Source organism: Eumetopias jubatus, unplaced genomic scaffold (assembly GCF_037043125.1).
Source record: "Eumetopias jubatus isolate StellerSeaLion01/CBP00866 unplaced genomic scaffold, mEumJub1_p1.0 scaffold_12, whole genome shotgun sequence".
NCBI lineage: Eukaryota > Metazoa > Chordata > Mammalia > Carnivora > Otariidae > Eumetopias > Eumetopias jubatus.
In genome coordinates, this window is record NW_028274818.1 from 10,222,639 (window position 1) to 10,247,825 (window position 25,187).

The 25,187-nt window shown below is 40.1% G+C and overlaps 1 protein-coding gene and 1 pseudogene across 1 annotated transcript in view; both read left to right on the top strand.

The window, feature by feature from the left end:
• The first annotated feature begins 1,543 nt into the window (after positions 1–1,543).
• On the top strand, positions 1,544–2,146 carry LOC114210443 (phytanoyl-CoA dioxygenase, peroxisomal pseudogene; annotated as a pseudogene).
• Positions 2,147–4,123: 1,977 nt separating this feature from the next.
• TAF1A (TATA-box binding protein associated factor, RNA polymerase I subunit A) overlaps positions 4,124–25,187 on the top strand; it is a 36,258-nt gene continuing 15,194 nt past the window's right edge. Inside the window, exons 1-4 of the mRNA XM_028104727.2 lie at positions 4,124–4,213; positions 5,411–5,543; positions 9,463–9,632; positions 20,199–20,312. Of these exons, the coding sequence (XP_027960528.1) occupies positions 5,423–5,543; positions 9,463–9,632; positions 20,199–20,312 (405 nt within the window). The 5' untranslated portion in view covers positions 4,124–4,213; positions 5,411–5,422. The remainder of the gene's footprint in view (positions 4,214–5,410; positions 5,544–9,462; positions 9,633–20,198; positions 20,313–25,187) is intronic.

Consider the following 25,187-nt stretch of genomic DNA (forward strand, 5'->3'; position numbering starts at 1 on the left):
ACCCCAGGATCATGACCTGAGCCAAAGGCAGATGCTTCACTGAGCCCCCCAGGCGCCCCAATATGTGTAATAATTTCACAACTATCATCTAACATATGAAAGTATCATAAGAGGCTGTCTATTGGATTGTAGTAGGACATTTTATAAGTCTATCATTAACTTTTATTTTTTTGCTGATTGTAGATCTCATACTCATAAAGCTCTGAGTAAAATATATGGTCAGTTCAGTCTGATTGCCTTGCAACTTTTGGCCAGTTTTTCAGAGACTATTTTGAAATGTACTTTTTAAATTGATTTTGGACTCCATCAACGATGAAATTGTTGTCCAATCTGAGAGATTTTACAAGGTTTCTATGTTATTTGGCTTAAGTGGGTGTCTATCACTATGATGGACAAGGATATAAGGAATGCAGTATTTTTACTTTGAATCAGGATAGAGTAACTGCATTAGACTTGCCTTTCTGCCACAGAAGAGTATAAAACTAGACAAACTACTTAGAGCAACTATTTTCAGGCATCAATAAATAAGCAGCACATGATTGTCATACTTGAGAACAAAACACACATGGTAAACTCCATAATTAGGAAGGTGAAACTCAAGTAAAGTAGTGGCCTTTCTGAGATGAAGATAGTGTTATCAGAGGTCAAAGTTACTGAAGTGGCTGGAATTTTGCAGGTTAGAATACCTGAGCTGTAGTGTCTGTGTGTGTGTGTGTGTGTGTGTGTGTGCGTGTGTGCATGCATGTGCATGTGTTGGGGTGGAGGGACACAAATGTGCCAGGCAAGTTTGCCTGCTGCAGGAGGAAGGCTGAAGAGTGATACTAAAAATCATGCAGTGCTAAGAGACATTGGATTTCCAGCCCAGCCCAAGAGCAGCAACTTCACTAATACTTTGGGCACTTAATTGAGAATCCAGAATCAAGCCCTAAGAGAAAGAACCATGCAAAAAAGTAAGAGGCACATGCTAGGGCCGAGTATAAAACCAAAATGGACACATGCTGCTAATAATAGTCCCAAGGCTAACCTAACAAAAGGACCCACCAGTAATTAATTTGCATAGTGCACAGATGTAATACCCTTTAAAGGAAGACAACATAATCCAGACTCCCTATAATGTATTACCTACAATTAGCTAACATACAATTATTTATTATCAAACGTACAAAGAGACAGGAAAATGTGAACCAGAAGAGAGAAGTAGTCTATAAAAAAATTTCTGTGAGATTACCCAGATTTGGGGATTAGGAAAAAAAAAATTAAGTAACATTCATTATTATTTTCAAGGACTTAAAGGAAGACATAGTCATAATGAATGAACAGATAAGGAATGTCAGTTTAGGGGAGGATCTCTGTGATCACTGAAGAGCTGGGTGTGTGGGCAGGAAGTCTTCACTGTATGGTGGCCCAGTGCGGGGACCCGGGAGGCTCGGTGTAACTCCGCACAGGAGTTCTGCACGCTCGGCCAGGGCTCCTTATGCTCATTGCCCCGCCTGCTGCCCAGAGACAGGACTGAGGCCTGGTCAACTGTCTCCTCGCCGGAGCCATGAACCAGTCCCGTGCTGGCGCCCGCCTGAGCATCGTGCTGGGACACCTTGGCCAGTGTTTGGCCAGGGCCGGTGTGACTCACCCCACTTCAGGGGCTGTTTCTCCTAACAGTTTCCATCCTCCACAATTCCAGTATACTCGGGATAATAACGTTCTAAGCCTAGAACAGAAACAATTTTATGAAGAAAATGGGTTTCTTGTCATTAAAAATTTGGTATCTGATGCTGATATTAAACGCTTTAGGAGCAAGTTTGAAAGGCTCTGCCAAGGGGAGGTGAAACCAGAGCAAATAATGATAATGAGAGATGTGTCCATTGCAAAATCAGAATATATGCCAACTGAAAAGACAGTTTCAAAGGTCCAAGATTTTCAAGAAGACAAGGAACTCTTCAGATACTGCACTCTCCCTGAGATTCTGAAATATGTGGAGGGCTTCACTGGACCCAATATTATGGCCATGCATACAATGCTGATAAACAAACCTCCAGATTGTGGTAAAGGGCTCTTATTTGTTATGGAGAAGCCAAAAAAAAAAAAAAAAGAGAGAAAAAGAAAAAAAAATTTAGGGTGTTCTAACTATACCTGTGTGTATAACTGTTAAACTTTGATAAATAAATATAGATGTCCTTTAAAAAAAAAAAGGGAACGTCAGTGTGTAAGTGAAACTTTTAAAGGAAAAGTTATCTGCCCCTCCCCTCTCTCACACAGGCACTCCTGCTCTCTCTCTCTCAAATAAATAAATATATCTTTTTAAAAAATATTCATTCTTAACTTTTTTTTACCTACAGTACCTCAAGTTGTCTGAGAATGTTAAAGTAAGTAAAAGATTTCTTCTCCACTTTTGTGAGAGAATAGATTTGTAGTTTTACAAAATCAGTTCTGGGTTGGTTTGAGTGAAATTATACCTTGTGAAATTCAAGAAAGGAAACCTTTTGTAGATGGAGCTGGGAGGCCAGAAAGGGGAGCTCTCAGGCCCCATTGCAACCCTCTGCAGACCCAAAAGGAAGAGATGATCTTGCATTCCCAACAGGAAGAAACCTACTTCACTATCCCAGTAGGAAAAAGGAGGATTTTCTCCTTGCCCAGTAAAGGCCCAGCCAATGAAAAACTGTCACAACTCAGCCAATGAAAAGCCACTACACTTCAAAGCCCCAGTTTACTCCAATGGACTTCTTGTTTATAACAGCTCCTCCCAACTCTCCCCTTTCCTATATAGAAGAGTGGTACTCTCCTTTGTTCTCTGGACTTGTCTATGGCTTTTGCTATAGCTCTTTTGTTCCAAATTGCAATTCCTGAATAAACACAATTTGCTGGAAAAATAATAAGCTCTTCTACTTTCAAGGTCAACAACCTCATGGCAAAGGAAGAAATGTAGACAGATCAAGTCTCTAGAATAGAATACAGCCATGTTACTTCGTTTGTGTGCCTTGCTGGACCACATCATCATTTAAATCAGCCTTGCTGTAGAGCACAGGCTTGAGTGAGGCAAATGGGGTACAACACAAGAACAGCCATAGGAACTTTTCTTTTTTTCTTTCCTTTTTTTTTTTTAAGTAATCTGTATGCCCAAGGTGGGGCTCAAACTCACCACCCTGAGATCAAGAGTTGAATGCTCTACTAGCTGAGCCAGCCAAGCACTCCCAGACCTTTCTTACAAGCTCATAGCTACTGCATGGTGTTCATGAGGAAAACGCAGAATCAAGTACTTCTGGCATTTTAAGGAATTCCTGTAGAAATTCTTACTACATCCTTTAATCAATTCTATAATACTCTGATTCTGTTCAAATGGTTCACTTTCAGTGTAGGGAAAACCCAAAGATTCCTGTGGGAGCCTCTGCCATTATTTGTGCAGCCTTAGGTATGAACAAAATCTTTGTAATGACTATAAAGCCACCTCATTTTAACTTTTACTCCTTAGTCCTAGTTTTGTTCTCTGATGCAATGGAAAAATGGTCTGACCCTTCAGACCAAACCTCCAAAATGTGGAGATACACATTGTCTTCCCATGAGCCTCTGCTTCTTCAGAGTCATCTTCTCCAGAACTCCTCAACTTTCCCTCATTTTTTTTTTTTTAGATTTTATTTATTTATTTATTTCACAGAGAGAGACACAGCGAGAGGCAACACAAGCAGGGGGTGCCGAAGGCAGGTGCTTAACGATTGAGCCATCCAGGCACTCTCCTCATTTCACAATCATCTTACTTTTCACCCTTCTTTCATGTAAGTTCATCAATGTTCCTCATGAAAAGTGACCCCAGATGTGTCCAAGCAAAAATTTTAAGGTTTTGGTACGGTGAATTACTAGGGTAAAGTGACATTCTGCTTTTTGGACTGCTCACCTCATCCAGCCCCTCGTCCCAGCCACCAGTTGCATTTGAAGTCTCTCATTTTCCAATGGGACAGACTAAGGCGTAAAACTAGGATTAACCCACAGGGAGGGCACCGACCCGTCACCACTTCCGGGGTCGAGCGGAGGATGGCGACGCCTCCGCTGCGGAAGGAGGAGTTAGGGGCGGAGCCGCGTTTGCGTGCCGCCTGAACGCGCAGGCGGACTTTGCGCATGCTCGCACGAAGGCGTCTCCAACTCCGCTTCAGGTGGCGCTTCGCTCGTGCTGTTCCCCAGTCGGGAGGCTGCATTTAGAGTTGCCGAAAGATTGGGCGTTGGGCAGGTAAGTGCCGCTTCTCCTGTTCATCAGTCATTGCCAGCGTTCCAAAGTAGAACCTGAAGGGCTGTGCTAGGATTCACCCATGTTCTGCTGATATTTTGTCCTGATGTTCTGAAACCTTTATTTCTGGGAAAGAGGCGGAAGGGGTGTGAAGCTATGGTGGTTACCGTGGCAACTGCATAGCACCGACTTAGTTTTTGAGAATTTGGGAAGGGAGAGCTTCTTCTGTAAGGGCTCTTTAAAATGTGCGTCGGATGCAGATTTAGGTGTTAACTTCAAACCCATGCTCCTAAACCACAGCATTTGATTTTAAAAGGTGTATTCTGGCTATAACGTGGAATAGCAGAATTTGAGGCGGGTTAACTAGTTGGAAAGCTGATTCAGTGATGGAGACACAGTTTGAAGATGTCCTGAACTAGGGTAGTAGTGGTGTAGGACTGCGGAGAAGAGGGAAAATTGGAGAAATTCCAGCAGGTAGTATCAGCAGGACCTAATAATTGACTGGATATGAGGGAAGAGGTACAAGGGCCCTGAGCATCTTGAGGATTAAGTCCACACTTAGCTGGGTATATGGCTCTCTTTCTAGATTCTTTTCCCGTCATCAGTTCTGTCTTCTGACCCCCTACTCCACGCAGACCCAAGACTCTGTTCATGCCAAGTAGTTTGATGTTCTAGTTTCTAGCATATTGTCTTCACCTTTCTTACGACGTTGGGTCAGGTTATATAATTTAATTAAGTCCCTCAGTTTTTTCAACATGAAAATGGAAGAAAATAATAGTACTTTCCTCAGGATTTTTATAAGGATTAAATGAGATAATTTATATGCTTGGTGTATAGAAAGGGACCAATATATATTTACCACTGCTCCTATTATTGTGCTTGTATTGCTTTATTATTATGTGTCATTTTGCTGTTTCTTCCTCTAGACTTGAGTTGTGTTTTTTTTTTTAATTAAGAGCATTATCTTATCTATCTTTGTATGTTCTTGTAACATAGGAGTAAAGATTAAAAAATTTTTTTGAATGGATCATTTATTTTGGCTTCTGCTGACATAATTTTATTTCTTACTTTAAAGGAGCTACCTGATAGAATTGATTTTTATTGATCGGACGTTATTTACTAGATAAAAAGATGGCAGTTTTTCTGTATAACTAAGAAGACTGTGAGATAAGATGTACAGAAAGTAACTGATACTCTCAGTTTGGAACAGGTATGAGTGATTTCAGTGAAGAATTGATAAGGCCCAAGACAGAGGATGACCAGGAGGAATCATGTGTATTCTCTGGTACAGGAATGTCTTTTCCTTGGCTCCAAAAGCATATAGGGACTGTGGGTAAGTAAAATAATGTACAGCCATTTTAACTTTAATGCAAGGAGATGATAAGGTTCAATATGGGTACAGAGTGAATAACCAGGCTGATTTATTCAGTTTTCAGAATGGGACTGTATGAGGGTTTTTGAGGCTGTAAGCAAAAAAATCGTAAAAATAGATCTTTTTTGCTACTTTTCGTTTGAACTAATAACAGTCTGTATTGTGGTAGATACACTTCTTTTTTCCTCTAGCAATACTTATATGCCTAGCATTGGCTAAATATTGGGGATACATAGGTGAAGAAAATATGGCCATTGAGGAGTACATATGTAGGAAGTGTTTTTAAGAAGTTTCTGTTGAGGGCGCCTGGGGGGCGCAGTCAGTTAAGCGTCTGCCTTCGGCTCAGGTCATGATCCCAGGGTCCTGGGATTGAGTCCCTCATAGGGCTCCTTGCTCTGCGGGAAGCCTGCTTCTCCCCCTGCTTGCCACTCCCCCTGTTTGTGCTCTCTCTTGCTCTCTCTCTGACAAAAAAATAAATAAAATCTTAAAAAACAAAAGTTATTTATATTGAATTGCATTGAAATTATTCCCTTTTTTTTTTTAAAGGTTTTATTTATTTATCTGACAGAGGGAGAGAGAGAGAGCACAAGTAGGCAGACAGGCAGGCAGAGGGAGAGGGAGAAGCAGGCTCCCCGCCTAGCAGGGAGCCCGATGCGGGGCTCAATCCCAGGACGCTGGGATCATGACCTGAGCAGAAGGCAGACGCTTAACCGACTGAGCCACCCAGGCGCCCCGCATTGAAATTATTACTAACAGAATTGATCTGTAATAGAGTTAAAAAAAAGAGTATTTTCCCCATATACATATAAATATAAGCAAGTAAATATAAACAAGAATTTCTGTGGGATATATTTCCTGTAAGAATATATAAAAGAAGTGGTTATCTGTAAATGGGCATGTTGGATGGTGTAGTTCTGGGAATATATTAGAACTGACGCTTATTGCCTTCAAATCCATCTCTCTTAACCTAGCCATCTTTCCCCTTGACTGAGATTCTTTAGCTCCTAGAACTTGCTCCTATTTCTTTATCTTTTAGTTTAAATATTATCTCATTTAATCATCTCAGGAAATTAATCCTCAAATCCATGTGCTGGGCGTTTTAGAGATGAGGGAAATGAATTTCAAAGAAATTAAACTCTAAGGGTTGGTATCAGGAGTTAAACCCAGGTCTGTCGGATCTCAGAGCTTATACTTCCAATACCTGAAATATATTTTTAAAAATGAGATAATATATGTGAAGTTCCTAGCACAGAGCCTCATGCATAACAAGTGTTGCAAAAATAAGTTTCTTTCCTCTCATTTTATTTTTGCTAACAAATGCACATGGTTTAAACATGGTTTGAATGGATGGCACTTAAGAGGAAGTGCTATTTCCGCCCATTGTAGGGAACTAGTAACTAAAGTTCCTGCTAGCTAAGACATGCTTGGGGATGTTTCTGTCATCAGTGTTCTATACAGAGCTTGTGTCAGTCTGAAAGCAGATAGGTATAAGACCAGAATTTACATGCTTACAAATGTTTCATAAGTTATGGGTAGCCTGTTAAACCCACAATACTTCATGTCTGCAATGAGAAAATAATTTCAGGTAATATTGACATTGTAGTAATAAATAACCGTAATAGGAAAACAGAATTGCCTAGCAATTTTTCTTTTCCTAGTAGATACCTTTCAGCGTTCTGAAGGGTATACCCCCTAGAATAAAAACTTTGAAGGCAGGGGCCAATCTGGATTAAAACTGTATGTTGAGTACCTAGAAAAGTACTTGGCTCAAAATAGTGCTCAAAAAATATTTGTTGAGGGCGCCTGGGTGGCTCAGTCAGTTAAGTGTCTGCCTTCGGCTCAGGTCATGATCCCGGGGTCCTGGGATCGAGTCCCACATGCCCGCTTTTCCCTCTGCTGCTCCCCCTGCTTGTGCTTGCTCACTCTCTCTGTCAAATAAATAAGTAAAATCTTAAAAAAATATATTTGTTGACTGACAAGTTTCCACATTCTTTCAAGGGCTTTAGAGATGGGTTGATGGCACTGGTTCTTTATTTTACCTCATTCCATGTCAAAATTTCTTTTCCTAGGCAATTACTTTTGAAAGTGTATCAGCAACAAATAAGATGATCTTTTGCTCATAAAAGAATGAAGTGAGAGATATTCCTGAGGTAACTAGGCTAAGTTGGAAGACAGAAGGGGGGAATTTTACAAGGATTTAAGGACAGTAAAGTCCAATTTCCAGTCTGAGTGGTGAAAACTTGAGATAGGTGGGAGCTTGGCCTGAGGTCAGTCCTCCTTTATGTGAATAAATGAGGTGTTAGAAAAGAGGTGTTTTGTCAGTTTTCTAGACTACCTCCCTGGTGTTGCTGCTGGTCCTGGGCAACTTGTATGTAAATCTTGCTAAATGCAGCTTCTTATTCAGAGAGCTTGGGGGGGCATAGTATTTTGCATTCCTGATAAGATCTCCAGTGATCCTAAAGGCTTTTGTTTCCAGGACCATACTGAATAGCAAGAATCAGAATCCCCAGGTGATCTGTATTTTTTAGTTTTACTTTGAGAAGACTAGTGTAGAGCAGTAGTCTTCAAACTTGTTTTGCTTGCTTTTCCTTTTTTTTTTTTAATTAGGTATTGCCTTATATGGTTTTAAGATGCCATCTAAAAATTGTATTGGAAATTTAATAGTTGCAAAAGATAAAATTCCAACATAGGTTGGCATTTTTAAATGAAATTAGTTTATTACTTTTACAAATATATCCAGTGGAATCTAAATAGCATAGGAATGTGATATGCCGTTCATTATCCATTTTAAAAATATTTATGAATAAGATCTTAATTGATGGAGACTTTATACTGTTATTTTCCTTTCATACTTTTATCTTTGCAATAAAACTGTATCTACATTCAATTATTTTTTTGTTAATATTCTGAAGGGCTTTATTAAAATTCTGTCTCGAGTGAGACATCTTGATTAACAGTTGTACACAGCTGATGAAAATAACGTAAGTATTAAAAGTTGTGTTAAAATTTAATTAAAAGTAAATTTTTATTTATTTAATAAAATAAATAAGGTTATCACTTTTTCCACTTATTTCATACATCTGTGAAGGCATGTTATGTGTTTGCAGAATGAGAAAAGATTTAGCTTCAGTTCTGTTTTGTTTTCATTGCGATGTAATTTTGAGAAACCTTAGTTATATAAGTAAGTAGATGACACTGGATAGAGTTTAATTATAGCAGTGTATCAGGTTTTTGAATTCTTGAATCACTCATGAAGAAATTGCATAGTGATCTATTATAAAGAATTATTAGGTCCTTCCACACTTTTTTTTTAAAAGATTATTTATTTGAGAGAGAGAGCGTGTGTAAGCTGTGGTAGGGGGAAGGAGAGGGAGAGAGAATCCCAAGCTGACTCCCCACTGAGCACAGAGCTGGACATGGACGCGTTTGTTTCAAGTGAAGCTAGCTTTGATATTGGGATGGGCTGAGTAAGTAATAACTACTGTTCCACTCGTTAAAACTTCTGCTTATCAGGGTGCCTGGGTGGCTCAGTGGGTTAAGTGGCTCAGTGGGTTAGGCAAATGCCTTTGGCCCAGGTCATGATCTTGGGGTCCAGGGATTGATCCCTGCATCCTTGGGCTCCCTGCTCAGCGGGGAGCCTGCCTCTCCCTCTCCCCCTGCCCCTCGCGCCCTGCTCCTGTGCGCACTCTCTCCTGCACGCTCTCTCTCTCTCTCTCTCTTTCTCTCTATGAAATAAATAAATCTTTGGGGGAGAAAAAAGACTACTGGAAATAACAAGGGAAAGAACTCTGTAAAAAAAAAACGTGCTTATCAAAAATCAGTTTTTTAAACTTGAATTGCAATCACTATGGGTAAAGACTCTTCTCTTTATAATCTATAGCAACTGGAGGGAAAAAGGAGAAGGATTTTGCTCAGACAACAAATGCTTGTTTGAGCTTTATCCAAGAAGCGCTGCTGAAGCACCAGTGGCAGCAAGCTGCCGAATTCATGCACAGTTACTTCCAGATCTTGGAAGATTCGGATAGCCACAAGAGGCAGGCGGCCCCCGAGGTAAGTGTCGGGCGAGTCAGCTGGAGGCCGTCACAGATAGAGGAGTGTTTCTGCCTTGGAGCTCCACCCTGAAGAGCTTTTGCAGAATCTCAAATTGATTTTCTAAAAGCTACTAAAAGTAGTTTTGGGTGGAGAGTTTGTATTGGGATGTTGTTTCTCGGACTTCTTTTTACTTATAAGGATTTTAAAGGAAACTCAAAATAGTTTGAACTCTTGGATTCCCCACTATTCCTTCCTTCCTTCCTTCCAGTAATTCTTCCTTCTTTCTCCATTTCATTATTTTCCCCTCCCTATAGGATGTTTCCTATCCTACAAACATGTTATTTCTTCCATCTTAAAATCGTCTCTTGACCCCCACTTCCTCCACAGGTGTGTCCCGGTTTTCCACTTCCGCTTTCAGCAGAAGTCCTTGAAAGAATGTGTATACTCGTTCTCTCTAAACCCTCTCCAGTTAGGGTCCCCCGACCACCAGCATGACCATTTCTTCCAAATTACTTTGTCAAGATCAATGGTGCGCAGTTCTCAGTGCTCGTATAACTTGCTCTGTCAGCAGGATTTGAGACAGTAGATCACTGCCTCCTGTGTGATAAACTGTCTTCATCTGGCTTCCAGGACACTACAGTCTCTTGGTTTTCTCTCGCCTCACTGGCCTTCCACAGCCTCCTTCTGTGAAGGCTCCTCTTCTCCCTGGCCTTTTGACTTGGCAGTTCCCCAGAACTCAGGCCTTAGTCCTCGTCTTTATTTGAACTCACTCCTGATGAGCCCATTCAGTTTCATGGCCTTAAATTTAGCCTTAAATGGATGATTCCCATTTGTATATCTGTGACCCTGACGTCACTTCTCGTCTGTGTTCCTGTTTCCAGCTGTCTATTCCACATCACCGCTCGGGTATCTAACAGCCCTCTCACACTAACATATCTAAAATGGATCTTCTGGGGCTCCTGGGTGGCTCAGTCGGTTAAGCGGCTGCCTTCTGCTTGGGTCATGATCCCAGGGCCCTGGGATTGAGCCCTGCATCGGGCTCTCTGCTCAGTGGGGAACCTGCTTCTCCCTCTCTGTCTGCTTGCCTCTCTGCCTACTTGTGATCTTTCTCTCTCTGTCAAATAAATAAATAAAATCTTTAAAAAAAAATAAAATGAATCTTCTGATCTTTACCATCAAACCTAATTGTCCTCAACTCAGGTGACGGTTATTTTTTTTATTTTTATTTTTATTTTATTTTTTTAAATTTTATTATGTTATGTTAATCACTATACATGACATCAGTAGTTTTTGATGTAGTGTTCCATGATTCATTGTTTGCGTATAATACCCAGTGCTGGGCACCTGGGTGGCTCAGTTGTTTGGGCAGCTGCCTTTGGCTCGGGTCATGATCCTGGGGTCCTGGGATCGAGCCCCGCATCTGGCTTCCTGCTCAGTGCAGAGCCTGCTTCTCCTTCTCCCTCTGCCTGCCACTCAGCCTACTTGTGCTCTCTCGCTGTCTCTATCAAATGAATAAATAAAATCTTTAAAAAATAATAATAATAACACCCAGTGCTCCATTCAATACGTGCCCTCTTTAATACCCATCACCACACTAACCCATCTCCCCACCCCTCTCCCTCTAGAACCCTCACTTTGTTTCTCAGAGTCCATCGTCTCTCATGATTCGTCTCCCCCTCCGATTTCCCCCCCTTCATTTTACCCTTGCTACTATCTTCTTTTTTTTAACATATATTGCATTATTTGTTTCAGAGGTACAGATCTGTGATTCAACAGTCTTGCACAAATCACAGCGCTCACCATAGCACATACCCTCCCCAATGTCTATCACCCAGCCACCCCATCCCTCCCACCCCCCACCACTCCAGCAACCCTCCGTTTGTTTCCTGAGATTAAGAATTTCTCATATCGGTGAGGTCATATGATACATGTCTTTCTTTGATTGACTTATTTTGCTGAGCATAATACCTTCCAGTTCCATCCATGTTGTTGCAAATGGTAAGATCTCATTCCTTTTGATGGCTGCATAATATTCCATTGTGTATATATACCACCTCTTCTTTATCCATTCATCTGTCGATGGACATCTGGGCTCTTTCCACAGTTTGGCTATTGTGGACATGGCTGCTATAAACATCGGGGTGCACGTACCCCTTTGGATCCCTACATTTGTATCTTTGGGGTAAATACCCAGTAGTGCAATTGCTGGATCGTATGGTAGCTCTATTTTAAGCTTCTTGAGGAACCTCCATACTGTTTCCCAGAGTGGTTGCACCAGCTTGCATTCCCACCAACAGTGTAGGAGGTTTCCCTTTCTCTGCATCCCCACCAACATCTGTCATTTCCTGACTTGTTAATTTTAGCCATTCTGACTGGTGTCAGGTGGTATCTCATTGTGGTTTTGATTTGTATTTCCCTGATGCCAAGTGATGTTGAGCACTTTTTCATGTGTCTGTTGGCCATTTGGATGTCTTTGGAAAAATGTCTGTTCATGTCTTCTGCCCGTTTCTTGATTGGATTAATTGTTCTTTGGGTGTTGAGTTTGGTAAGTTCTTTATAGATTTTGGATACTAGCCCTTTATCTGATATGTCATTTGCAAATATCTTCTCCCATTTTGTTGGTTGTCTTTTGGTTTTGTTGACTGTTTCCTTTGCTGTGCAAAAGCTTTTTATCTTGAAGTCCCAATAGTTCATTTTTGCCCTTGCTTCCCTTGCCTCCGAGGTCACAGAGGTTGCTGCCTGTGTTCTCCTTTAGGATTTTGATGAGCTCCTGTCTCACATTTAGGTCTTTCAACCATTTTGAGTCTATTTTTGTGTGTGGTGTAAGGAAATGGTCCAGTTTCATTCTTCTGCATGTGGCTGTCCAATTTTCCCAACACCATTTGTTGAAGAGACTGTCTTTTTTTCCACTGGACATTCTTTCCTGCTTTGTCAAAGATTAGTTGACCATAGAGTTGAGGGTCCATTTCTAGGCTTTCTATTCTGTTCCATTGATCTATGTGTCTGTTTTTGTGCCAGTACCATACTGTCTTGATGATGACAGCTTTGTAATAGAGCTGGAAATCTGGAATTGTGATGCCACCAGCTTTGGTTTTCTTTTTCAGCATTCCTCTGGCTATTCGGGGTCTTTTCTGGTTCCATACAAATTTTAGGATTATTTGTTCCATTTCTTTGAAAAAAGTGGACGGTATTTTGATAGGGATTGCATTGAATGTGTAGATTGCTCTAGGTAGCAGTGACATCTTCACAATATTTGTTCTTCCAATCCATGAGCATGGAACGTTTTTCCATTTCTTTGTGTCTTCCTCGATTTCTTTCATGAGTATTTTGTAGTTTTCTGAGTACAGATTCTTTTCCTCTTTGGTTAGATTTATTCCTAGGTATCTTATGGTTTTAGATGAGATTGTAAATGGGATCGACTCCTTGATTTGTCTCTCTTCAGTCTTGTTGTTGGTGTATAGGAATGCCACTGATTTCTGTGCCTTGATTTTATATCCTGCCACTTGACTGAATTCCTGTATGAGTTCTAGCAGTTTTGGGGTGGAGTCTTTTGGGTTTTCCACATAAAGTATCATATCATCTGCAAAGAATGAGAGTTTGACTTCTTCTTTGCTGACTCAGATGCCTTTGATTTCTTTTTGTTGTCTAATTGCTGAGGCTAGGACTTCTAATACTATGTTGAATAGCAGTGGTGATAGTGGACATCCCTGCCGTGTTCCTGACCTTAGGGGAAAAGCTCTCAGTTTTTCCCCATTGAGAATGATATTCACTGTGGGTTTTTCATAGATGGGTTTTATGATATTGAAGTATGTACTCTCTATCCCTATACTCTGAAGAGTTTTGATCAAGAAAGGATACTGTGCTTTTTCTGCATCTATTGAGAGGATCATGTGGTTCTTGTTCTTTCTTTTATTAATGTATTGTATCACATTGATCGATTTGTGGATGTTGAACCAACCTTGCAGCCCAGGGATAAATCCCACTTGGTTGAGGTGAATAATCCTTTTAATGTACTGTTGGATCCTATTGGCTAGTATTTGGTGATGTTCATCAGGGATATTGGTCTGTAATTCTTTCTGATAGGGTCTTTGTCTGGTTTTGGGATCAAGGTAATGGTGGCCTCATAAAAGGAGTTTGGAAGTTTTCTTTCCATTTCTATTTTTTGGAACAGTTTCAGAAGAATAGGTATTAATTCTTCTTTAAATGTTTGGTAGAAGTCCCCTGGGAAGCCATGTGGCCCTGGGCTCTTGTTTGTTGGGAGGTTTTTGATGACTGCTTCAATTTCCTTAGTGGTTATAGGTCTGTTCAGGTTTTCTATTTCTTCCTGGTTCAGTTTTGGTAGTTTATACATCTCTAGGAATGCATCCATTTCTTCCAGATTATCTAATTTGCTGCCATAGAGTTGCTCATCATATGTTCTTATAATTGTTTGTATTTCTTTGGTGTTGGTTGTGATATCTCCTCTTTCATTCATGATTTTGTTGATTTGGGTCATTTCTCTTTTCTTTTTAGTAAGTCTGGCCAGGAGTTTATCAATCTTATTAATTCTTTTAAAGAACCAGCTCCTAGTTTCGTTGATCTCTTCTACTGTTCTTTTGGTTTCTATTTCATTGATTTCTGCTCTGATCTTTATTATTTCTCTTCTCCTGCTGGGTTTAGGCTTTATTTGCTGTTCTTTCTCCAGCTTCTTTAGGTGTAGGGTTACATTGTGTATTTGAGACCTTTCTTTGTTTCTTGCGAAAGGCTTGTATTGCTACATACTTTCCTCTTAGGACTGCCTTTGCTGTGTCCCAAAGATTTTGAACAGTTATGTTTTCATTTTCATTGGTTTGCATGAGTTTTTTTTAATTCTTTAATTTCCTGGTTGACCCATTCATTCTTTGGTAGGATGCTCTTTAGCCTCCATGTATTTGAGTTCTTTCCGACTTTCCTCTTGTGATTGAGTTCTAGTTTCAAAGCATTGTGGTCCGAAAATATGCAGGGAATGATCCCAGTCTTTTGGTACCGGTTGAGACCTGATTTGTGACCTAGGATGTGATCTATTCTGGAGAATGTTCCATGGGCACTAGAGTAGAATGTGTATCTTTTGCTTTGGGATGGAGTGTTCTGAATATATCTGTGAAGTCCATTTGGTCCAGTGTGTCATTTAAAGTCTTTATTTCCTTATTGATCTTTTGCTTAGATGATCTGTCCATTTCAGTGAGGGGGAGTGTTAAAGTCCCCTCCTATTATTGTATTGTTGTCGATGTGTTTCTTTGCTTTTGTTATTAATTGGCTTATATAATTGGCTGCTCCCATGTTATGGGCATAAATACTTATAATTGTTAAATCTTCTTGTTGGATAGACCCTTTAAGTAGGATGTAGTGTCTTTCCTCATCTCTTATTACAGTCTTTGGTTTAAAATCTAATTTGTCTGGGGCACCTGGGTGGCTCAGTTGGTTAAGCGACTGCCTTCGGCTCAGGTCATGATCCTGGAGTCCCGGGATTGAGTCCCACATCGGGCTCCCTGCTCAGCAGGGAGTCTGCTTCTCCCTCTGACCGTCTCCCCTCTCATGCTCTCTCTCTATCTCATTCTCTCTCTCTCAAATAAATAAAATCTTTAAAAAAAAATCTAATTTGTCTGGTATAAGGATTGCCACCCCAGCTTTCTTTTGATGTCCATTAGCATGGTAAATGGTTTTCCACCCCCTCACTTTCAATCTGGTGGTGTCTTTGGGTCTAAAAAGAGTCTCTTGCAGACAACATATCAATGGGTCTTGTTTTTTTTTATCCAATCTGATAGCCTGTGTATTTTGATTGGGGCATTTAGCCCATTTGCATTCAGGATAGCTATTGAAAGATATGAATTTAGTGCCATTGTATTGCCTGTAAGGTGACTGTTATTGTATATTGTCTGCGTTCCTTTCTGGTCTATGTTACTTTTAGGCTCTCTCTTTGCTTAGAGGACCCCTTTCAATATTTCTTGTAGGGTTGGTTTTGTGTTAGTAAATTCCTTTAGTTTTTGTTTGTCCTGGAAGGTTTTTTTTTTTTTTAAGATTTTATTTATTTATTCATGAGAGACAGAGGGAGAGAGAGAGATAGAGAAGCAGAGGGAGAAGCAGGCTCCCAAGGAGCAGGGAACCCGGTGCGGGACTTGATCCCAGGACCCTGGGACCATGACCTGAGCCGAAGGCAGATGTTTAACCATCTGAGCTACCCAGGTGCCCTGTCCTGGAAGGTTTTTCTTTCTCCTTCTATTTTCAGTGACAGCGTAGCTGGATATACTATTCTTGGCTGCATATTTTTCTCTTTTAGTGCTCTGAATATATCATGCCAGTCCTTTCTGGCCTGCCAGGTCTCTGTGGATAGTCTGTTGCCAATCTAATGTTTCTACCATTGTAGGTTACAGATCTCTTCTCCCGAGCTGCTTTCAGGATGTTCTCTTTGTCTCTGAGACTCGTAAGTTTTAGTGTTAAATGTCGGGGTGTTGACCTATTTTTATTGATTTTGAGAGGGGTTCTCTGTGCCTCCTGGATTTTGATGCCTGTTTCCTTCCCCACATTAGGGAAGTTCTCTGCTATAATTTGCTCCAATATACCTTCTGCCCCTCTCTCTCTTCTTCTGGGATCCCAATTATTCTAATATTGTTTCATCTTTTTTTTTTTTTAAGATTTTATTTATTTATTTGAGAGAGAGAGAATGGGAGCCAGAGAGCACGAGAGGGAAGAGGGTCAGAGGGAGAAGCAGACTCCCCGCTGAGCAGGGAGCCCGATGTGGGACTCGGTCCCGGGACTCCAGGATCATGACCTGAGCCGAAGGCAGTCGCCTAACCAACTGAGCCACCCAGGCGCCCCCTAATATTGTTTCATCTTATGGTATCACTTATCTCTCCAATTCTGCTCTCATGATCCAGTAGTTGTTTATCTCTCTTTTTCTCAGCTTCTTTATTTTCCATCATTTGGTCTTCTATATCACTAATTCTCTCTTCTGCCTCATTTATCCTAGCAGGTAGAGCCTCCATTTTTGATTGCACCTCATTAATAGCCTTTTTGATTTCGGCTTGGTTAGATTTTAGTTCTTTTATTTCTCCAGAAAGGGTTTCTCTAATATCTTCCATGCTTTTTGCAAGCCCAGCTAGTATCTTTATAATCGAGGTGATGGTTATTTTATTATCTAAACCCTGGGGCCAGACTCTGAAGTTCTCTTTCTTTCATAACCTGTATCAAACCATGAAGAAGTCCTTTTGGCTCTACATTCGAAATTCAGTCTGGGGGCGCCTGGCTGGTTCAGTTGGTTAAGCATCTGACTTCGGCTCACATCATGATCCTGGGGACCTGGGATTGAGCCACACGTTGGGCTCCTCGCTTGGCTTGTCCCTTTCCCTCTGCCCCTCCCCAACTCATGCACTCTCTCTCTCTTGCTCTCTCTCTCAAATAAATTAAAAAAAAAAAATTCAGTCTGAATACGTCTCACCACCTGAATTGCTTGCTCCACATTGATCCAAGCCACTGTCCCCTCACTTAGATGACTGTTTGCCCTCCTGCACCCCTAGTCTCTTTTCAACATAGCAAACCAGGGTGATCCTTTAAAAAAAAATAGTTTTATAATTAACACACCATACAGTTCACATATTTAAATTGTACAATTCAATATTTTTTCACATATGCACAGAGATGTGCAACCATTACCACAGTCTAAATTTCAAACATTTTTGCTCCCCCGCCCCCAAAACAGCCTTGTGCCCACTTGAAGTCACTTGCTGTTCCGCCCCTCCTCACCCCAATCCCCAGCCCCTGGCAACCACTAATCTACTTTCTATTCTGGATATTCCATGTAAGTGAATTTTATCATATATGGCCTTTGTGCATGACTTCTTTCCTCCGCACATAATGTTTTCAAGTTTAGCCTTATTGTAGTATGTATTAGTACTTCATTCCTTTTTTTTTTTTTTTAATTTATTTCTGAGAGAGGGAGAGAGCATGTGTGCATGCAGTGGGGAGGGGCAAAGGGGGGAAGAAGAGAGACAAGCAGACTCTGTACTGAGCACAGAGCCCAATGTGCGGCTCAACTTCATGACTCTGAGATCATGACCTGAGCAGAAACCAGGGGTCAGACGCTCAACTGACTGAGCCACCCAGATGTCCCAGTACTTCATTCCTTTTTATTGCAAAGTAATATTTCATCACATTTTATGCATCACTACATAAGTTGTTACACATTGGGTTGTTTGCACTTTTTGGTTCTTATGAATAATGCTGCTATGAACATTTACATACGTGTTTTTGTTAGGGATGTTTGTTGAAATTTCTCTTGGGTATGTACCTAGAAGTGGAGCGCTGGCTCGTATGGTAACTGTATTTAACCTCTTAAGGAACTACCAGATTGTTTTCCAAAGTGGCTGCACCATATTACATTCCCACCAGCAATCTGTGAGGGTTCCAATTCTTCCACATCCTTGCCAACTTTTGTTATTGTCTGTCTTTCTGATTATAGCTGTCCTAGTGGTTATGGAATGGTATCTCATTGTGGTTTTGATTTGTATTTCCCCAGTGACTAAGGTTGCAACATGATCCTTTTAAAACACAAGTCATATCATGTCACTTCTGTGCTGAAAGCTGTAATGACTTTCCATTTCACTCAGAGTGACAGCCAGCGTCCTTATGATTGCCTGCAAGTTCTGTATGGTCTGCTCACTCCCTTTCCCCCTTTGACCTCTCTAACCTCATTTCCTATTACTCAGATACTTGTTTTGGTTTTTTCCTCCAACCTCACTAGCTCTTTGTTCTTGCTTGAATGGGCCATATGTACTTTTGCCTAATTGCCTTTGCCTTACTTGGAAAGATCTTTCTTCAGATATCACTATGGTTATCCACTAAGTCTCATTTTCATTGAGGCCTGTGGTGACTGTTTAAAATTGCAACTCCATACCACCCCCCTTCACTTTCCAGCTATCACTCCTGATCTCCTTCGCCTGGTCCATTCTTTTCCCACGATACTTGCAATTTAATTATTCTGTTTCTTGGTTATTGTCTGTCTCTCTATAATATAATGTAAATTTCATGAGGGGAGGGATCTAGAACAGGGCCTGACATATACTTTTATATTTGTTCAGTAAAATACAGTTTATCCATAAATAACTTTACATGAATAAGCATTGTACCATTTGGTATTTAGTAGAGCCCAAAAAAAAAATCTGAGTGAAGAATATTTAACTATTGGTTGAAAATTAAGTTTACGGACAAAGCTATGTGCATCTATAAAACACTGGAGAAGTTATATGTTCTTTCTGTTCAAAATTTGTGTTATAAAATGAAGGATTTGAATCATTGGTTTTCAGACACTTGTCTGCCTCTTTTTTAAAGATTTTATTTATTTATTAGAGAGAAAGAGGGAGAGAGCACAAATGGGGGTCAGGGCAGAGGGAGAGGGAGAAGCAGACTCCCCGCTGAGTGCAGAGTCCGACAGGGGGCTCCATCCCAGGACCCTGAGACCACGACCTGAGCCAGTCAGCCACTTAACCAACTGAGCCACCCAGGCACCCCTGTCTGCCTTTTTGAATTAGCTAGGGCTTTTTGAAAATATAGATTCTTGGGACACCTTGGTGGCTCAGTCGGTTAAGCATCTGCCTTCGGCTCAGGTCATGATCCCAGGGTCTTGAGATGAGCTCCGCATCGGGCTCTCTGCTCAGCGGGGAGCCTGCTTGTCCTTCTGCCTCTTCCCCTCCCCCTGCTTGTGCTCTCTCACGCTCTCTCTCTCTCTGTCAAATAAATAAATAAAATCTTTAAAAAAACGTAATACTTTAAATTGGGGTGAGGGGAATAGGTTCAGTCCCGTGAAAAAGAAAGGGGCCAAGTTCTGTCACCACAGTTTTGGTGCTCTGGGGAGAAAATATATTAAAATTTGACTGTAGTTGAAAACAAATTTTAAGTTGGAGTTCTAAATATAGATTAAATATAGTCAAGAGTTACCGAGCTTGATGGATCTCAGGAAACATCTAGTCCATTGCTGTCATTTTGTGGATAATAAAGATGAGACAAGAACAGTGAAGAAGCCAGTGTTAATAGAAACCAAGTTTTCTGACTTTAATATATTTGCCCATATACTAATTAAAAATTCTATCTTCAATACGGATCCTAACTTCCTACCTTCTTTAGACTACAAACTTTTAACATGGCACTAGTACAGCCATCTGGTATTTTAATTTAATGGATGGAAAAAACTTTATCGCATATGATGTAATATTTAGTTTTACTGGGTGAAATGAGAAACACAAAATGTTGACAGTAGTGGTATCTAGGAAAATGAATTACAGGTTGTAAGAAAAAAATAGCATTCTTAGAAATTTCTTAAGGCAAGGGTTTTAAATTTTTTTTTTTAAAGATTTTATTTATTTATTTGACAGATAGAGACACAGCGAGAGAGGGAACACAAGCAGGGGGAGTGGGAGAGGGAGAAGCAGACTTCCCGCCGAGCAGGGAGCCCGTTGTGGGGCCTGATTCCAGGACCCTGAGATCATGACCTGAGCCGAAGGCAAACGCTTAACGACTGAGCCACCCAGGCGCCCCAGGGTTTTACATTTTTATTAGTAATTTCTGTTTTGACAGATTATTTGGAAGCTCGGAAGTGAAATTCTGTTTTATCATCCCAAAAGCAACGTGGAGACTTTCAATACCTTTGCTGACAGGATGAAAAATATTGGTGTCCTGAATTACTTAAAGGTGAGAATGCAGGTTTTGTGAATTTACATTTGCAGTGTTCATTTTTTAAAGAAATTGTTTGTCTCAGTAATAAGGTAGGTAAAAGATATGGAAAGGGTGGGACACCTGGATAGATAAAAGAGGCTGAAAGGAAGTTGTGTTGTGAAAATCATTTGCTTCTCCATTTCCTGCTACCTACCTTGTTCTCTGAGACAAAATACCTTCTCTTTGTATATCTCTGGCTGCCAAAACCAGTCCTCGAGTGATGGCCCTTGTGCTTCTTTATGGTGATGGGCCAAATTCTAACATTTTTGCTTAAGTCGTTTCAGTCATTTGCTTAAGTCATTCTCTAGGAATTGGTGCTTTTGGGGAAAAAGGAAAAAGCTAAAACAAATTGGGAATTTAAATATGTGAAAATGGGTTTTTTCCCCAGCTTTATTAAGATAATAATCAACATATAACATTGTGTGAGTTTAAGGCGTACAGTGTGATGATTTGATCCATGTATATATTGTGAAATGTTTACCACATAAGGTTAGTTAACACATCCTTCACCTCACATAGTACCGCTTTGTTGTTGTTGCTATGGTGAGAACATTAAAGCTCTACTCTCATAGCAACTTTCAAGTATCCAATCCAGTGTTACTCATTATGGTTACCATCTTGTACATTGGATCCCTGGAACTTACTCATCTTCTCACTGAAAGTTTGTGCCCTTTGACCTACATCTCCATTTCCTCCACCCCTCAGCCACCATTCTACTCTCTCTGAGTTTGATGGTTTTAGATTCCACAGGTAAATGGTGAGATCATACAGTATTTGTCTCTCTCTGACTTATTTCACTTAACATAATGCCCTCAGAGTCCATCCGTTTTAACCAAAATGGCAGGATTTCCTTCTTTTTTTATTATTGAATAATATTTCCATTGTGCATATGTGTGTATGTAGACATATATGACATTTTATGTATTCATCCATTAGATGGACACATAGCTGTTTCCAAGTCTTGGATATTGTGAATAATGCTGCAGTGAACGTGGGAGTATAGAAATCTCCAAGATAGTGACTTCATTTCCTTTGGATGTAGACCCAGGAGTGGAATTGCTGGATCATATGTAGTTCTTTTAGTTTTTTTGAGAAACCTCTATCCTGTTTTCCATAGTGGCTGTATTTACATTCTCAACAACAGGGTACACGGTTCCATTTTCTCCACATCTTAGCCACCATTTGCTATCTCTTGTTTTGATAATAGCCATTCTGATAAATGCGAGATGGTAGCTCATTCCGTTTTTGATTTGCATTTCCCTAATGGCTGGTGATGTGGAACACCTTTTTATGTACTTGTTGGCCAATTGTGTGTCTTTGGAGAAATGTCTATTCATGTCCTCTGCCCATTTTTTTTTAAAAATGTTTAAAAATGTAGTTTTAAAAAATACATATTTTTTTGGTTTTATTTATTTAAGTAATCTCTACACCCGTCATGGGGCTCAAACTCACAACCCTGAGATCAAGAGTTGCATGCTCCACTGACTGAACCAGCCAGATACTCCTGGGTTTTTTTGCTTTGGAATTGTAAGAGGTCTTTATTTATTTTGGATATTAATACCATATCAGATATCTGACTTGCAAATATTTTCTCCCATTCCATAGACTACCTTTTCATTTTGTTGATTGTTTCTCTTGTTGTATAGAAGCCTTTTAAGTTAATATGGTCCCATTTGTTGATTTTTGCTTTTGTTGCTTGTGCTTTTGTTGTCATATAAAAAAAATCATTGCCAAGACCAGTGTCAGGGACCTTTTTTCCTGTGTTTTCTTCTTGGAGTTTTATGGTTTCATGTCTTAACATTTAAGTCTTTGATTCATTTTGAGTTAGTTTTTGTGAGTAATATAAGATAGAGGACCAATTTCATTATTTTGAGAATATCCAATTTGCCCATCACCTTTTATTGAAGAGACTGTCTTTTCTCTCTTGAATATTCTTGGCTTCCTAGTCAAATGTTAGTTGACCATAGATGAGTGGTTTTATTTCTGGGTTTTTGATTCTGTTCCATTGATCTATGTGTCTGTTGTTATGCCAGCACCATACTGCTTTAATTACTATAGCTTTATAATATAGTTTGAATCAGGAAGTGTGATGCCTCCAGCTTTGTTCTTAGGATTGCTTTGGCTATTCAGGGTCTTTTGTGGTTCCATACAAACTTTAGGATTGTTTTTTTCTGTTTTTGTGAAAAATGCAACGTGGAGACTTTCAATACCTTTGCTGACAGGATGAAAAATACCAAAATACCAAAATTCCAACAACTGGAATGTTGACAGGATTACATTGACTTTATAGATGGCTTTGGGTAGTATGGACATTTTAGCAATATTAACTCTCTAATCCATTCATAAAAATGTGTTAATATTTTTTATTTATTTATTAGAGAGAGAGAGAGAGAGACAGCGAGAGAGGGAACACAAGCAGGGGGAGTGGGAGAGGGAGAAGCAGGCTTCCCACTGAGCAGGGAGCCTGATGCGGGGCTTGATCCCAGGACCCTGGGATCATGACCTGAGCTGAAGGCAGACGCTTAACGACTGAGCCACCCAGGTGCGCCCCTCTCCAGCTGTTTTTTTATTAAAGTCTCATCCAAAAACATTGAGATGTTTCCAGAATGTTAGGTATCTCCCTCTCTGTGGTATATATTTGCCTGAAAGAGGAGTTTTTCAATAAGTTTTAAAATGCTTTGCTTTTTAATTTTTTTCAATATCTCTAAATAATATTTCAATATCTCTAAATAAATATTTCAATATCTCAAATTTTCAATATCTCTAAATAACACAGCCACACCCATTCATTTCATTGTCACAGCTGCTGCTTTCAGCGTGACAGATGACAGAGTTGAGTAGTTGTGACAGAGACCATATGGCCTGCAAAACTATAATATTTACTCTGTGGTTCTTTTTTTGTTTTGTTTTTAAAGATTTTATTTATTTATTTGACAGAGAGACAGCGAGAGAGGGAACACAAGCAGGGGGAGTGGGAGAGGGAGAAGCAGGCTTCCCGCCGAGCAGGGAGCCTGACGCGGGGCTCGATCCCAGGACCCCAGGATCATGACCTGAGCCGAAGGCAGATGCTTAATGACTGAGCCACCCAGGCGCCCCTGTTTTGTTTTGATTTTTCCTCTTTTCTAATTTTTTTATCGTGGTAAAATATATGCAACATAAAATACGTTATTTTAACCAGTGTAAGTGTACAATTCAATGGCATTAATAACATTCACCGTGTTGTGCAGCCATCACCAGCATTTCCAAAACTTTTTCATCATCCCAAATGTAAGCTCTTTACCCATTAAGCAATTACTCCCCATTCCGTCTTCCCAGCCCCTGGTAACCTAATCTATTCTCGTTCTATGAATTTACCTATTCTAGATATTTTATGTAAGTGGAATCACATGGTATTAGATCCATTGTGTTTAGCTTATTTCACTTATCATAATGTTTTCAAGATATATTTATATCGTGGCATGTATTAGAACTTTTTATGGCCTTTTCTGACTCATTAGCATTCTATTGTATGTACCTATCACATTTTGTTTATGCATCTGTTGTTGGGTTGTTTCCACCTTTTGGCTGTTTTGAATAATGCCACAGTGAACATTGGTCTACAAGTATCTGTTTGAGTCCCTGTTTTGAATTCCTTTTAGTATATACTTAGGAGTAGAGTTGTTGGGTCATGTTTTATACATATAAAATGATAAAAATGTATATATAAGTAAATATAAAATGTACAAAGATAACTCTACATTTAACTTTGCACCCTTTTACATTCTCACTGCTTTCCTAGTTTGAAAAAAAAAAGATTTTCCCCAGTTTAGGATTCTTATTAGAAAAAATTTTCTGAGTTTCTATTTATGTGCCAGGTGCTCCCTTAGGATCTTATTCTCTGGTAACCCAGGTCTACTATGAGTGAAATTTAAATGGAAGCAGCTTATGGTTCTGCGTAAGGAAGAACTTTCCAACTGAACAGTTGGAAAAAGGAGTGTCCTGTCTCGGTGTGTGCTCCCTTCTCTTTCAAGAAGAAACTGGGTAGCCATTTGATTGGGGAGGGAAGGTCGAATTTTAACTAAATTATTGGTTGGGTTCTTTTAAGCCCATTGAATCTATTCAGTTGAAGTGAAGAAACCTGAAAGAAATCTTATTTCACACTCCAGAGTCTGAGGGTGATAATTAAGATAGGCAGTAAAACATTTCTTGTTGATAATTAAAAAAAAACCACTTACTGCTATTTTCCAGCTAATGTCCTAGACTAGACCTTGCCACAGATGGAGACAGGAACATACATTATTACGGGTACCCGAGTAGAAACGCCAGATGCAGTGAGAAGGCAAAGGAGGGGAATGGTCAGCTCTCTGGAATTGGAGAGTGTTGGGAGTGAATGAGTAGGGGAGTCAGGGAAAGAAGTGATGCTTCAGATGAGTCTGCAAAAGCGAGTGGGTGTTCACTGGGCGTTTTAGGCAAGAGGGTGGACAGGAATGGCAGGCTTGATGAGAGTTTGATAGCCCTGTATCCAGTGCTTTTCGTCTAAAAGTTAATTGGGTAGAAGCCAGGGGAAGTCGGCCGGGCCCTCTGTGCCATCCCCAAGGAACTTAGATTTTATTCTGTAGGCAGTGGGAACCATTGAGGGGTTTTATACAAATGAGATATCTTTGGCAGCCACATGGAAGGTGGATTGTAGTGGGGGCAGGATTGGAGAGACCAGTTGAAAAATTGTTGTGATAGTTTGTGATGAAGGCCTTGAACTCTGACTCTACTCACATGATTAACTGTACTTCCCATTATTCCCCTCCTTAGTCCTCCCTACTTGGGATGCTCATTCTTTGTGTATTTTTTCTTACGGCTTCTGTATCAGGCATTCGC